This window comes from Heterostelium album (genome assembly GCF_000004825.1).
Source record: "Heterostelium album PN500 unplaced genomic scaffold PPL_scaffold2, whole genome shotgun sequence".
In the NCBI taxonomy this organism is placed as follows: domain Eukaryota; phylum Evosea; class Eumycetozoa; order Acytosteliales; family Acytosteliaceae; genus Heterostelium; species Heterostelium album.
Window position 1 is genome coordinate 2,307,647 of NW_008805064.1, and position 14,109 is coordinate 2,321,755.

General features: G+C 39.6%; 2 protein-coding genes across 2 annotated transcripts; both read right to left on the reverse strand.

Moving 5' to 3' along the window:
* Positions 1-227: 227 nt before the first annotated feature.
* Positions 228-5,524, reverse strand: PPL_02200 (WDR59 family protein; the record flags this gene model as incomplete). Its single annotated transcript, XM_020573192.1, has 7 exons — positions 228-1,134; positions 1,216-1,440; positions 1,505-2,828; positions 3,609-4,144; positions 4,522-4,703; positions 4,813-5,112; positions 5,231-5,524. 7 exons carry the CDS (start codon positions 5,522-5,524, stop codon positions 228-230), a joined length of 3,768 nt encoding a protein of 1,255 aa, XP_020437309.1.
* A 475-nt stretch (positions 5,525-5,999) lies between these two features.
* Positions 6,000-13,816, reverse strand: PPL_02201 (myb domain-containing protein; the record flags this gene model as incomplete). Its single annotated transcript, XM_020573193.1, has 4 exons — positions 6,000-6,003; positions 6,399-8,728; positions 8,820-9,150; positions 9,234-13,816. The coding sequence occupies 4 exons, from the start codon at positions 13,814-13,816 to the stop codon at positions 6,000-6,002; spliced, it is 7,248 nt and encodes a 2,415-aa protein (XP_020437310.1).
* Between the last annotated feature and the right edge of the window lie 293 nt (positions 13,817-14,109).

A 14,109-nucleotide genomic window follows, 5' to 3' on the forward strand; every position in this document is an offset into this window, starting at 1 on the left:
TTTTTTTTAAGCTAATTTTTAATTTGTGACAGCTTGGATTGTCTTTTGGTCGTTAAAATTAACACACACATCTATTTTTTTATTTTTTTTTATTTTTTTTTTTCAAAAGTTGTGAATGAAAAAAAACTGATTGTTCCGAAACAGTCATGTCTATTTTAGTTTTATATGTTTGTTGATAAATTAATTTAATTTTATTTCTTTTTTTTTTTGTCGTTTTATTTATTTTGTTATGGTGAAAAATGTGAATCGATTAAAATTGATGATGATAAGGTCGAGTTTGATGGGTCAGGTAAAAGATGATGGTGATTGCTGTATTTGTTGTTGCCCGATGCACTTAAAGATAGATTCGACATGGAGCATTCACATTTGCAACCGGTGGGACACACTGTATGTTTTTTGAACCAGGCTTTCATGTGATCGGTGTGTCCTCCGTGGCCACACAGTACGCAGAAGCTTGACAATCCTCTCACCGAAATATGACAAATGGCGCACTTGAATGCAAAAATCTTACAGCTAACACAGAAATTATCGACCAAATTACGTTGACACTTAAGACATGTGATTTGGAATTGAATGGGTTTCAGAGCATTGCTGTTGTTGTTGTTATTGTTGTTGTTGTTAGCTGACTGGTCGGATACTGTCTGTGGACTCGAGACAAACTTCATGAGCTCGGCACGCTTATCGAGTAGCTCCCAACGCAGCAGTATGTCAGAGTACAAATTGAGATATTGGTCGTAGGAACGGCTGTGACTTGGTGTCAACAGGCAGAAAGATGGGTCGTACCAGTTGTTGCTGATCAGCCCACCAGACATCGATCCACTGATAAAGTGGCTGTGGATGTGACCGTGATGACCGTGATGACCGTGTGGTTGACTGACTTTTGGAAGAAACTCATCAAAGTTGATCGATCCCTGTGTGAGATTTCCAAAGGAGAGACCTAGTGTCTGTGAAATTAAATTGGAGTTGGAATGCGAAGGTGAAAGCAAATGCGGTGATTTCGAAGTGTCGTGTTGTTGATTAATATTGATATCCTGAACTCGAGATGTTTGTGTTAATTTTTGTGCTGACAATGTTAATAGTCCATATAACATTGAAATCGTTTGTATATCATTTATCTTTATATAATGATTGAATCTGGAAAGTTATTGAAATTTTAAGATATTAGTATAAACTAACAAAACGTTCAAATAAAAAGAGAAGTGTTTTTTAACTTACAATGATAATACAAATGGTCTACCCATTGGATGTTGTGCCCATGATTCCTCGAAAGAATCTTGTTTGGCTCGCTTTGATTGTTGAATTTTACCATTGGCACCAAAAAACAATCTCATATCGGTGATCATACCGAGGACAGACCACAGCTTTACAAGATCTTTTCTATTTATAGATTTTGCAACCATTTCATTGTGTCTACAAATTTCTTCAATCGTTCCATTTATTCTATAATAAATGAATGAATGAATAAGTATTGATTTCAAAAGTTTGTTTTTCTTTTTAAACTTACATATAGTTTTTGGCTAAATATTGACTAATAGGTGAAAGTGGAGATATATCTAATATTTTGATTTGGTAGTTGATCGTTGGTATATGTTGTTTTATATTCATGTTGACATTGCTACTGGCACTTGCTTGTGAGGATTGGCTTGTTGCAAGTGGAGAGAGTGCGAATGTGGTTGGTGAAGATCCAAAGCTGGACAAAGACATCTTGTTTTCAGAGTTGTACATTTGATTCATCCCCAGTGGACTATCGTAGATAGGAGAGGATGATGTCAATGGATTACCAACAGTGTTGTTGTTGTTGTTGATGGAATTTGATGATGAAAGTACTGTTGCTGCCGATGGAGTTGTTGTGGTGGTGGTACCTACACATCCAGGTTTGTTGACAATATTCAGCAAATCCTTGTAGGTTCTGGGTGCCGATTGGTTGATCAATGGTCCCTTACCAATGTTATTCCAAAAGCAAATCAAACGATTATTTCCACCGAATACGGCGCCACACAATCGTGGACATGGCATTGTCTCCATCTGTCGTAGTTGCTGAGTGGTCAGTGATATGCTCAGTGAGTTACGGTGTGATGACAGGGAAAAGTCTGCCGGTAGTGTATTGGAGATTGCTGTTGCCCATGATGTTGCTGATTCCTTATAGGAACCAGACAATGGTGATTTGTCATTTGATTTAGTTTGTTGTTGTAGTTGTAGATCGTGTTGTTTTTCAAATGATTTCGAAAGTATAAGATTTTTATCGGAGGTGTTTGTTGGTGAATGAATATGTTTGTTGGTGACGCCAACAATGGTTCGAGGACTGGACAAACTACCATTGCTTACACTGTTTAAAAATCCACTGTTATCTTTACTACCACCACCACCACTATTATTGCTACTATTACTAAAACTACTATTATTTAAATTATTATTATTTACATTGTTGTTATTCAGACTTCCACTACCTATCGTACTGGCTTGAGTATAATCTTGTATTAGAATATCTTGTAATCCATTGATTGATAATGGACGACTATGTTTAGTTGTAGAAGATGATGATGAGTTATTGTTATTATTATTGATATTATTATTGATATTTGTTGAAAGTGAAAGATTTGGGAAACCATCTATACCATTGGTTTCACCCATAATAAAACTATCCTCCATTCCACCTGGTGGTACCATCATGTTCGAATCGAAATAATCTTTGTTTCTACCGACTATACTTGCAGGACTCAATGGCGGTAGAATGCCTCTTGCCCTATCCATAACGTCCTTCTTTACCAAAACCACAAGTTTCAAGAGACACTGCTCAAAACAAGGTTTACCTGCACGACCTGCTGCAACTTCATTCAAAGACTAAAAACATGTATAAATATTAAATATTATTAATAATTATTTAATTTTAAGTTATAAAACAAAAAGAAAGAAAAAAAAAAACAAAAACAATGTAAATGAAATTTTAAAAGAAAGATAATAGTTAAAATTAAATTTCTGCTAAACATTTACAAATAATATTATTTTTATGTTGAATATTGAATAGTTGTTTTTAGTAATACTGAAAAATAGGAGATTTATAAACGAATTGGAATGAACTAATATAAATGGTTTGGTGAATGTTATTTATAATTGATAGATTTTTAAACTATTACCATATTTATATATAAATATAGATATTTGGTGGTTGGTTTTGTGTGTGAGTGTGTGTATTATTATAGTTTTAAGTGGAGTGAAATGTGTGAATATTTTTATCATCTGATATTGTATTTGATGATGTATAATTCAATTAGGTAAAAGGGGGTGGTGGTTGTTTGCTTATTAGAGTCAAAATAAAAATGAAAAATAAATACAAGACGATTGTGTGTATGTATGTATGTGTTGTGGGGTGTCAATTTGTTATCGTTTAAAATTGATATCAATAGTTACCTGTATGATCGATATGTTGGTGGTTAGTGATGTAGTGCATGCATTTGAGATGCACTCGAATCGTGGGAATGCATTCTGTGGGTAGAGCGTTGGGAAGGTAACTCTGAGTTGTACCGATGTGATACTCAGTGAGTCTTGAAGGAAGGTGTCGTCTTCGGTGCTGTTCGACAACGAGTTGGTACTGCTGTTGATGCTGTTACTACCGCTACCAGCGCCACTACTATTGTTACTGGTGTTGAGCAACGACTTGCTTTTGTTGGAAACAGTACAGCTGACGATACAAACACGCTGAGCCAAATTGACCTGTTCAATCTTGAGCGATTTATCAATGAATTTATTCTGAATGATCTTGAGTTCGTACTCTAGTTCTTTGGGACCGATGAATTCATCGTTGTGTCCGCCAAGCTGCTGTTCATCCTGTTGCTTTAAAAGCGAGTAGCTCGACTCGATCGCTTCTTTCTCTGACGAAGACGACGACAAACTATGCATTATTCCAGTGGAATTCGCATGCTGCTGCTGATTATTACTCGCCGTTGTTCCGCTATTTGTATTACTACCGCTATTGTTGCTGCTGCTGTTGCTACCGCTATTGTTACTGCTACCGCTGTTATTACCACTGTTGTTATTGCTGCTGTTGCTGCTGTTGTTGCTGCCATTGGATGATGTCGACATTGCAATGTCGGCAAGTTGTCCACTGGCAGATTGATTGTGATGGTTGTTATCGGAGTGAGCAATACTAGTTGCTGAGCGTGTCGATGCATTGGTGTTTCCGGTTGGTATGTAGTCGATTCCACACGCCGCCTTTACATTGTTCTCCAACTTCCACAGTCTCAAATTCTGATCTTTCGACCACGATACAATCTGAATGTCCTTGTCACCAGGGTTGTTCTTCACTCTGAAATCAAAAGATCGTACACAATCGGTGTGTCCAATCAAAGTGGTCACTGGCATACTCAAATCATTAAGATTCCACATTCTAATACTGTTTTCTCCTCTATCGGATATAGTAACAACACCTTTTCCAATTGGCTATTTTAAAGCGTAATATATTAGTAACCCAACAATAACAAATAACAACAACAACCCAATAACAATATATAGCATACCAAATACTTTGCTCTTAATACAGGATGAGAAGTAGAGATAATAGATTTCGGTTGAAGATTTGGATAAGACCAGATCTTGACAGATTTGTCTTGACTGCATGTCAAAATCTCATAGGGATCGTGAGGTGACCAATCGATACCATATACCTTTGTTGTATGTACTGTTGTATTCAACTCTGTAGTTTCTTTCTACAATTTGATAAAGATTTTGTTTTGTTTGATTAGTATTTGAATTTCATTGTGTTTGTTTTGTTTGCTTTTCTTTTCTATGCTCTATGCTTTGTTGTTTTTTGCTTACTCTAAGATCCCAAATCATCAGATTACTCTCATGTGCCGATGCCAATACATGTGAATTGAACTTGTTCCATTTAACTTGAATACCACTGAGTATATGTGAATTCAATGCCTTGAGCTTCATGACTCTCTTGGGCGATCGAAGATCCCAGAGATTGACAAACGAGTCAGCCGATGTCGTAGCCAATATATCCTTATCGAACAAACTCCAACTAAGATCACTGATCGGTCTCTGATGTGATACAAACTGATTTAACAATGGATACTTATTATTTATATCCCAAATAGATGCATCATGATTTGACTGAATAATAATAATAATAATAATAATAAAATAATTTCGAGATAATGATTAGTTTCTATCGATTCGATTTTGATAAGCTATCATTATCATTTCATTTTTGATAATCAAAACAACTTACAGATGATGCGATCAAGTTTGGTGCTTGTGTATTCCAATCGACTACACCAACTTCCCATTTACTCTGTTGTATGAAACACTTTGCATTCTTTAGAGTGTCGAGATCAACAATCTGCAATGCTTTCTTTCCACCCAAACACACAAAGTTACCTTCCTTATTGACTGCAATCGAATTGATGATTTCATTGTACTTTAAATTAAAGTTTTCTTTATACGTATTGACATGATTATTACTAACAATATCCTGTTGATGTTGATGTTGTTGCTGTTGATGAAGATATTGTTGACTCGTCATTATTACTTTACTTTTATTACTATCTTAACTAACAATTATTATTTATATATATATTCTCTTTTTTTTCTTTTTTTTTTTTTTACAAATCTTTTTTTTTTTTATATTTGGTATTACAAAATTATTTGTTTCACTCAATCTCTTATCTATCTCTTATCTATTATATTATATTTAAATGAATGAATGAATGAATATTATTCTAATGTCAATGATGTTTGTTTGTATATATTATATGTATGATATGATATGATTGTTGTTGTCTTTAACACTGCTGTATACAATTATTATTAAGTGTTGCTTATAATGATAAACACATTATTTACTTATAAAGACATCATTAACTTTTGTAATCTAGTTTTTAAAACTTTAGAAGAGAGAGAAGTGAAATGAAATTTAAATTGAAACTTGTTATAATAGTTAAATTATATAACTATCTATATGAATGAAATGATGATTGAGATTATTTTAATGAATAAATTTATCTATAAAAAAAATTGGGAAAACAAAATTTTTGAAAAGGTTTTTTTTTTTTTTTTTAATAAAAAATATTTGATTTTTGTTATTCGTCTATCCGCTCCTCTATGATGTTTTTGGACAGATCAGTGCGGATTTAAGCTTATTGGAATTTTTTTTTGTTAACAAACAAAAAAATCAATATAAAAAAAAATGACAATAAAAAACCATTCATAATTCAATCAAAATCATCATCAATGGGTGTGCAGTGAATGTCGACATCCAATTATATGTTCAATGAATTTAAACAAGTATACTGGTTTTTTTATTATTATTATAATTTTATTAATCACTTATAAAGTGTTGTCAATTCGAATAGATAGACAAGATGATGAGGATGATTGATTGGTTGTGTTGTAATTACATTGGAGGTTGTTGTTGTTGCTGTTGTTGTTGTTGGAAGTTTTGTATCTGTGCTTGTATCGATGGTTGATTTACTTGAGGTGGAGTTGAGACTGATGTGGTCGTTGGAGGTGTGGCGATGGCAATCGGTGTGGCTTGTGCAGCTGCAGCGGCAGCGGCGGCAGCGGCAGCAGCTTTTGCTTTTTTGGTCTTGGGTGCAGCAGGATCTTTTTTGGCACGTTTGGAGGTCGGTTTTGAAGGAGGTGCAACTACCGGTTGTGCTGGTACGGCCACAACCGGCTGCTGAATTGGAACTTGTGTCATTGCAGCAGTTTCGGGTTGTTGGAGTTGTTGTGTTTGCTGTACATATTGTTGTTGTTGTTGTTGTGGTGCTGTAGTAACACTGATGTTGATGTTTGGTGGTGGCTTACCAATCATTTGTTGTGGTGGTTGTGGTTGCATTGGCTGATTGCCATACATCATCTGCTGTTGCTGTTGTTGTTGCTGTTGTTGTGCGGTCATCATTGGATTGGGATAAGCTTGATTCTGCATTGGAATGTTTGGTATGATGGTTGTTTTTGCACCCATCATATTCAATGGGACACCTACCATATTTCGCTGACCCATTGGATTCTGTTGCTGCTGTTGCGGCAGTGGAATGGGAATGGCCATTTGTGGTGGGTTTACGGGGATCTGCATTCCACCTGGAATTTGCTGTGACATATTCATTTGATTGCCGTGCATCATCATTGGCTGTTGCATTCCACCCATTGGCACACCTATTCCTGCTCCAGAGCCAGTTGACATATTCATAGGAATCTGTTGCTGTTGCTGCTGATTTGGTAGTTGTTGTTGATTGGGAAGTTGTTGTTGTTGTTGTTGGTTGGCGAGTTGTTGTTGTTGTTGTTGCTGCTGTTGTGGATTGTTATTACCAATGGAAGATGGTATTTGTGATGCCATACGTTGTGCAGCTGCTTGTTGCTGTTGTTGTTGTTGTTTGAGTGCACGCTCTTTGATGAATCTCTGGGTGGAGAGAAGTGCAAGTTCCGATGGGGTCTTGGAGGTGGGTTGAATGACGTTGGTGTTGTGTGACATATGAATACCTTTGTTCTCGATCAACGATACGGTGCCCTGACGACAGATCAACTTGTTGGAAGCTATCGACTTGCGTACACAATCGAGCAGTGTGTAGGGGAATGGACCTTCGTGGGTGGTCGACTCTGATGAAGAGACTTTCTTCTCGGAGCCAGAGAGCCCGGCCTCCTTTGGGAACAGCGCTTTGTAACGCTCGGCACACTGCAGCTTCGATCGGTGGAATCGAACAACCTGCGCAAACAACGATTGTTGCAAAAGGTAGGCAACGAGATCCCAATTCTGTCCGTAGGTACGTACAGCATCCAATATGATGGCGTCCTCTTGTGGATACCAAGGCGGACCTTGGAGTAGTTCCATCTGGGTGAGCAGGACGTTGGAGACGCCGCCAGTTGATTGTCCGGCGACTGCGATCGATCCGCCAGGTGTAAGTGGTGTACCTGTACCTTCGTCCCCAGATGGCTCACTTGTTTTACTCTTACGAAGCAGTCTCGATGTTCCGAATAGTCCACCTTGTTTGTTGGCGGAACCACGTTTCTTATTGGAACCACTTCCGTCGGCTACGCTGTTGTCGTCGCCAATAGCCATTGGATCCAAATCGGCGGATGACGTCTTGTTGCTGTTGATCATCATCTCTACGTTCTCTGCCAACTCCTCGAATTCATCGGTGTTGACGCCAGCTGTAGAATTGGTGATGATAATATCGTCGGGACGTAAACGCTTGTCGGAAGCGCCACTCGAACCGTTGGTAGGTGTTCCAACAGTGGATCCGTTGAGTCCACCCTTCTTCTTCTTGTTCTCCTTGTTGAGTTGTGAACTCTTCTCCTTCGACTTTTTGAGTTCCTTCTTCTCCTTGGCTTTGCGCTCCTCCTCGAGACGCATCTTCTCGCGCTTGTCTTTCTCCTTCTTCTTCTTGATGAGCATTCTCTTCTCTTTCTCTTTCTCTTTGGTAAATTGTTTTGAATAGACATACTGATTGGCAGTCTGCTTGATAATCTTTCCTCTCATGAGTTTTGATCGACTCGGCTTGGCGAACGATTCAAAAGAAATGGTTGGTGGCGATGGTGGATATAAATAATGGTAGTGCTGATGATAGTACTCGTCTTGATCTTTGAGAACCTGTTCAAATAGATTCTCAGGAATGGGTTCTTGCATTGGTGCCAAATACCATTGTTCTTCATCTGGCTCGGGCAATGCTTCGAGTAACTCACCAAAAAGTAACAGAGAGGACTGAAACTCTTCACTATTTATTCCACTCAACTAGTTGGTTTTAATTGTTAATAAAACGATAATATGTATATTGTTAGTTAATGTTGACCAGTTTGTTTTAAAACTTCACAATCAATCTTACCTCAAAAAAAAGCATGTCTTTTTCAGCTTCTTCTTCGATCGTTGTGGATTTAGGTTGTTTTATAACCTCTATATGACTTAGTTTACCTTTTTTTGATGGACGAAAACTTTCTTTGTTGGTGGGCGCGACTCCATTGGTTTCTAGGGCATCGTTATCTTCCATCTCTGGCTCTGAATCATCATTATCAGAGACGATATCTTTGGTCTTCTGTACAGATGGTTCAGCATCTTGTTCATCTTTCATCTCTTCATCTTCTTCTTCTTGTTCCTCTTGATTTTCAATTGGATCATTTACATATGTTGTAATATTTTCCAAATACCTCAACGCAAACCTAATCAAAAAAAAAAAAATAAACATAATTAAAATTGAATTCGTATTAAATTAATTAGTTCTTTAAATTAGTTAGATACATACTTTTGTATTGGATTCAAATAATCTTCAACTAAATCTTGTTGTTGTTTAAGTTCCTCTGCGAATATCGATTCAATCGATGCCTCTTTGTTGTTGTTGTTGTTGGAGATGGGTGGTGTAGTTACTGAGCTACCTCCACCGGCACTCTCTTCGTCAAACTCTTGGAACTCTGAGGCTTGTTCTTTCTGAGCGCTACGGAGTGCTGCGACATCCGACTCGTCTTCGACTTTCTCTGTTGCATTCTCCCACTCTTGTTGAGTCATCTTGAGTGCCGAGGTGATACTGCTCTTCTTGTTCGATATGATCTCACTGAAATCGAGATTCTTAAAGAAATCAGTGGTGAACTCTCCACCCTGGATGACGACATCGTCGAGCTGACGCTTCTGATTCGACTTTCTAAGGATGTTCTCTTCGATTGTGTGTTGGGTGATCAAACGATAGATGTTGACCTCTCTTGTCTGTCCAATACGATGACAACGATCCTGTGCCTGTGCATCCATCGATGGATTCCAGTCGGTGTCGTAAAAGATAACGGTGTCGGCACCAGTCAAATTCAGTCCGAGACCACCACTACGAGTGGACAGGATGAATAAAAAGATCTTGTTGTCACGGTTGAATCGCTCAGCCAAGTACTGACGACGATCTACCTTGGTGGAACCGTCCAGTCTGAGATAGGTGTATCCATGGAGATTCAAGAACGATTCAAAGACATCGAGCATTCTTGTCCATTGTGTAAAGATGAGTGCACGATGTCCGTTGGTCTTCAAGTTACGCAGCAGCTTGGCCAATGCCTGGAGCTTTCCACAGTCGTATTGAATCAGCTTTTTGTCTGGGAAATAGAGTGACTGACGCTTGTATGACTCGCGGAGTGGATCGACGCTGTCACGCAGCGAGAGAATTCCACTTTGGAATCGCTCGTCCTCCATGGATTTCGATGGTCGGGGGTGTGAAGCTATCAGACGGATTGGGGGAGCACGTGTCTTTGGAATGAGACAAACAAACTGCTCGATCATAGGTCGCATAGCCAGCTCTCGTTGTGTCGGTGTGAGAATCATGTTGAGTAGAGCATCGGGATAGTTGAGATACTCGCGAGGGTCGTTGGCGAGTTTGTGAATGTCGGCAACCATGTTGGCGATGGTTACCGATGCAATACAGTCACGACCGTACAACGGTTTGTTAAAGGAACGTCGACGCAGAATGATGGCGCGCTCCAGTGTTTCGCGCTGGCGAGCAGCGGCATACTCTTGGCGCGCGGCAATAAAACTATCAAGACAGGACTGTGGACCTGGGAGTGAAACTTTAATCGAGAGTGAATGTGGCAGCTCACGTATTCTGTTGTCAGAGGGCGTCAGCTCGATGATTGAGTTGGTGTCCATCGAGCAGAGTCGCGACTCGTAGTCGGTCAGCTGTAGGTTGAGCAGATCGAGGTTGATCGAGCCGATTGGACTGTCGTCGAGCACCGTAGTAAAGACACCGTTTGTCTCATAGAACACAGGATCGCAGCCGAATGGACTGATAATTGGACGTGGCTCATACAAATCTGGATGATTACAAACCTTACGGAGTTGCATTAGGATATTTACAATTGAGAAGTAGTTGCCGGTGGCCAGTGTTGTCTGGGTGGACTGCGCGTTGATGAACTCCTCGTAGAGATAACGTTGGCGACGCGACAACTGGCATGGCACGATATGTGTGTGTTTGCCTGGCATCTGTTTCTCGACGTCTTTCTTGAGACGACGCAGCAGGAATGGACGGAGCACAGAGTGAAGTCGACCAACGAGTTCGTCGTTGATTCCGGTGCCACCTTCGATGGCGCCAGTCATAGGATTGGCGAACCAGTCGGAGAATTCACGATGCGAAGCAAAAATGTCGGGCATCAGGAAATGCATGAGTGACCACAACTCCATCAGGTTGTTCTGGAGCGGTGTTCCGGTGAGGAGCAGACGTCGAGCGGCGTTAAAGTGCAACATTGTCTGCCAACGCTGGGACTTGAAATTCTTGATGGAATGCGCTTCGTCGAGGATCATGTATTCCCAACGTCGACGACGGAACATCAGTTGATCGGTGATGATCGTCGAGTAGGATGCAATGCAAACATGGAAAGAGTTTGCTTTGGACCAACCCTTACGCAACTCTTTTCTCTCCTTTTGTGAACCGTGGTATGTCAGCACTTTGAAAGCTGGACACCAACGCTTGAACTCCATCTCCCAATTGAAGAGAACACTCGAGGGAACTACCACCAAATGTGGTCCCCAAATACCCTTCTCAACCGCCAGATAGGCAAGTAGCGATATAGTTTGTATGGTCTTTCCAAGACCCATCTCATCGGCCAGAACACCATTGAGATTCTTCTCATAGAGACTGACCAGCCAATCCAAACCGATATGTTGGTACTCTCTAAGAGTTCCCTTCATCAAGAACGGTACTTTTGTCTTCACTTTGGTTGTTTTCAGAGTGAAACCAGTTGGTTGCGACACCAACTTGTCATCGTCATCTGCAGCCTCCTCTTCTTCCTCTTCGTCGATCATGTCGGTATCCATCTCCTTTACATGTCCAGCAATCAACTCATCGATTGGCATTGAACTTTCAGCTTCCAACAAAGCAAGATCTTCCTCCTCTTCCTCTTCTTCTTCATCCTCTTCCAACTCGTCATCTTCCTCCAGATCGTCTTCCTCTTGATACTCCTCATCGGAATCATCGTCATCGTCATCTTTATTCTGGTTGATAACTTTGCTCAGCTTGTCGGGATCCGCCAAGATATCTCTCAGCGAGTAATGAGTACGATCGACCTCTGTCACCTGTGTCTTGGCACGCTCTCTCAGACCTTCGGCCATCATATTGGAGAACTGTTCGGTACGGTTGACTATCTCATCGAGTTGTTTCTCACGTTCGACTTTGAGTGCTGACTCCTGTGCCATCTTATCTTTGTAAGTGATAAGTTTGCCAATCTGTTGCCAGAATCTCTTTACTTCACGCGCAATGGCAGCAGACACACGTCGCTTCCTGGCTTCTTCTTCACGAGTGGCACGTTCCTCTGCTGTTTGAACATCTAAATGATATCTATTGACATCTTTCACCAAGAGTTTGGTGATTCTCGTTTTTAACTTTCTGGTTCGTGCGAAATCCTCTGAAACCAAAGCCATCTCCTCCAACAGGTAGTCCCAGTGGACTTTGGGACGAGGTGGTTCCGGCAACTTGTGCAACTGTTTATTTTTCCAAATTCCATTTGCCTGCAGTTCGTGTATACGTCTAAGAATTCTGGCGTCATCCTGTGCCTTTGCCAATACATCTTGTGACATTGCCGGTATATTTGCATAAACAGATGGTGGTGCTTGACCTATATTTCTCTTGTTATTATCTTGTTGTTGTATATTCTGTTGTGATTGTTGTTGTTGTTGTTGTTCGGTCACTGGCATCGATGTATCTGTTGTTGTTCCACTGTTGTTGGGTGTGGTGGTGGTTGTCGGTAGATTGGTGTTTGTTGAATCTGATGCTGTTGTGGCGGTGATGGCAGTCGATTGATTATTTGATTCGTTCGATGTTGAAACAACAGCTTGATTATTACTTGAAGATGTTGTTGATACAGGAGTAGTTGTTGTTGAAATTCGCTTTATTTTCTTGTTGGGTGGTTGTGGAGTTGAACTTGTCTCAGAGATTGATGTTGTCGACACAGGTGTACCACCAGACGACTCCATCAAATCGGCGTCTGAACTAGAAAGCGGTGTCGATTCAGCTGTAATAGGTGATAATGGTAATGATGGTAATAAAGATTGATTTGTAGTTGTAGTTGTCGTCGTCGTCGTTGTTTCCGTTGTATTAGAAGTTGTATCCATTGTATCACTATTATCATTTTCATTTTCATTTTCCATTTCTTTTGAAATATCTGTTGTTATTGTTTCATCTGTTGTTTCTTCTTCTTTTGTTGTTGTTGTTGTCGCTACTGACTTTTTAGGAGTTGTCGTCGTTGTTGGTGGTAGTGGAATGGTTGGATTAAGATTGGTTTTCGTTTGTTTTGATGTTAGATAGATAGGAAGTTGGTTATCGCTACAAAATGTCTGGAGTTCAATGCTATCGATATCAAAGTTGTCGAGATCCATCAAATTCGAGTGTTGCTCACGCTCTAGATACATCAGTTGATAGAGTAATGCCTGTCGATTGGTTATCAGTGAATCTAGATCCTCTCCAATCTTTAGTAACTCTGTTAATCTGACCGGTGATGTTTTATTGTTATTGTGGTGGGTGGACAACGATGATGATGATGATGTGTTGTTGTTGTTGGTGGTGGTGAAGGCTGGAGATGGTGTTGGTGAAGGAGATGCCACAACAGAACTACCATTGTTGCTATTGTTATTATTGCTATTGATCGATGGTGATGTCTTTGAACTGAACTTCCTCTTCTTTGTTGAAAGACTGGTGGTTTGTTTCTTCAGGGCAGAGAGTGGTGAGGTGAGTGAAGGTGAGATCGGTGGCAACACGGCAGTCGTCTCCACCACAACCGGTGTATTTGCAGAATCGCTGGACGAATCCTGCTGCTGCTGTTGTTGCTGCTGCTCCTTCTTTGTTGTTGACTTTTTAGTTGATACCATTGATTGTCTATCTATAGTTGTATACACAAGCAAACTGGGCACTTGTACAATTCGGTATTTGAAGGAGTGTGCAGATCAAAGTTTATATTATATATTAAAGAATTAAGCTTTGTTTTCTTTCTGTTTGATTTCTTTTGAATTTGAATATGAATATATGAATGATAGTGTGATAGTGTATGTAGTATATAGTAATAAAGTGAAATTGGATATTGATTTGTTATATCAATAATACCAAAGTCATTATGTATTGAATATATATATATATGCTTTTATCTTTAAAAGTTATAAAAAAA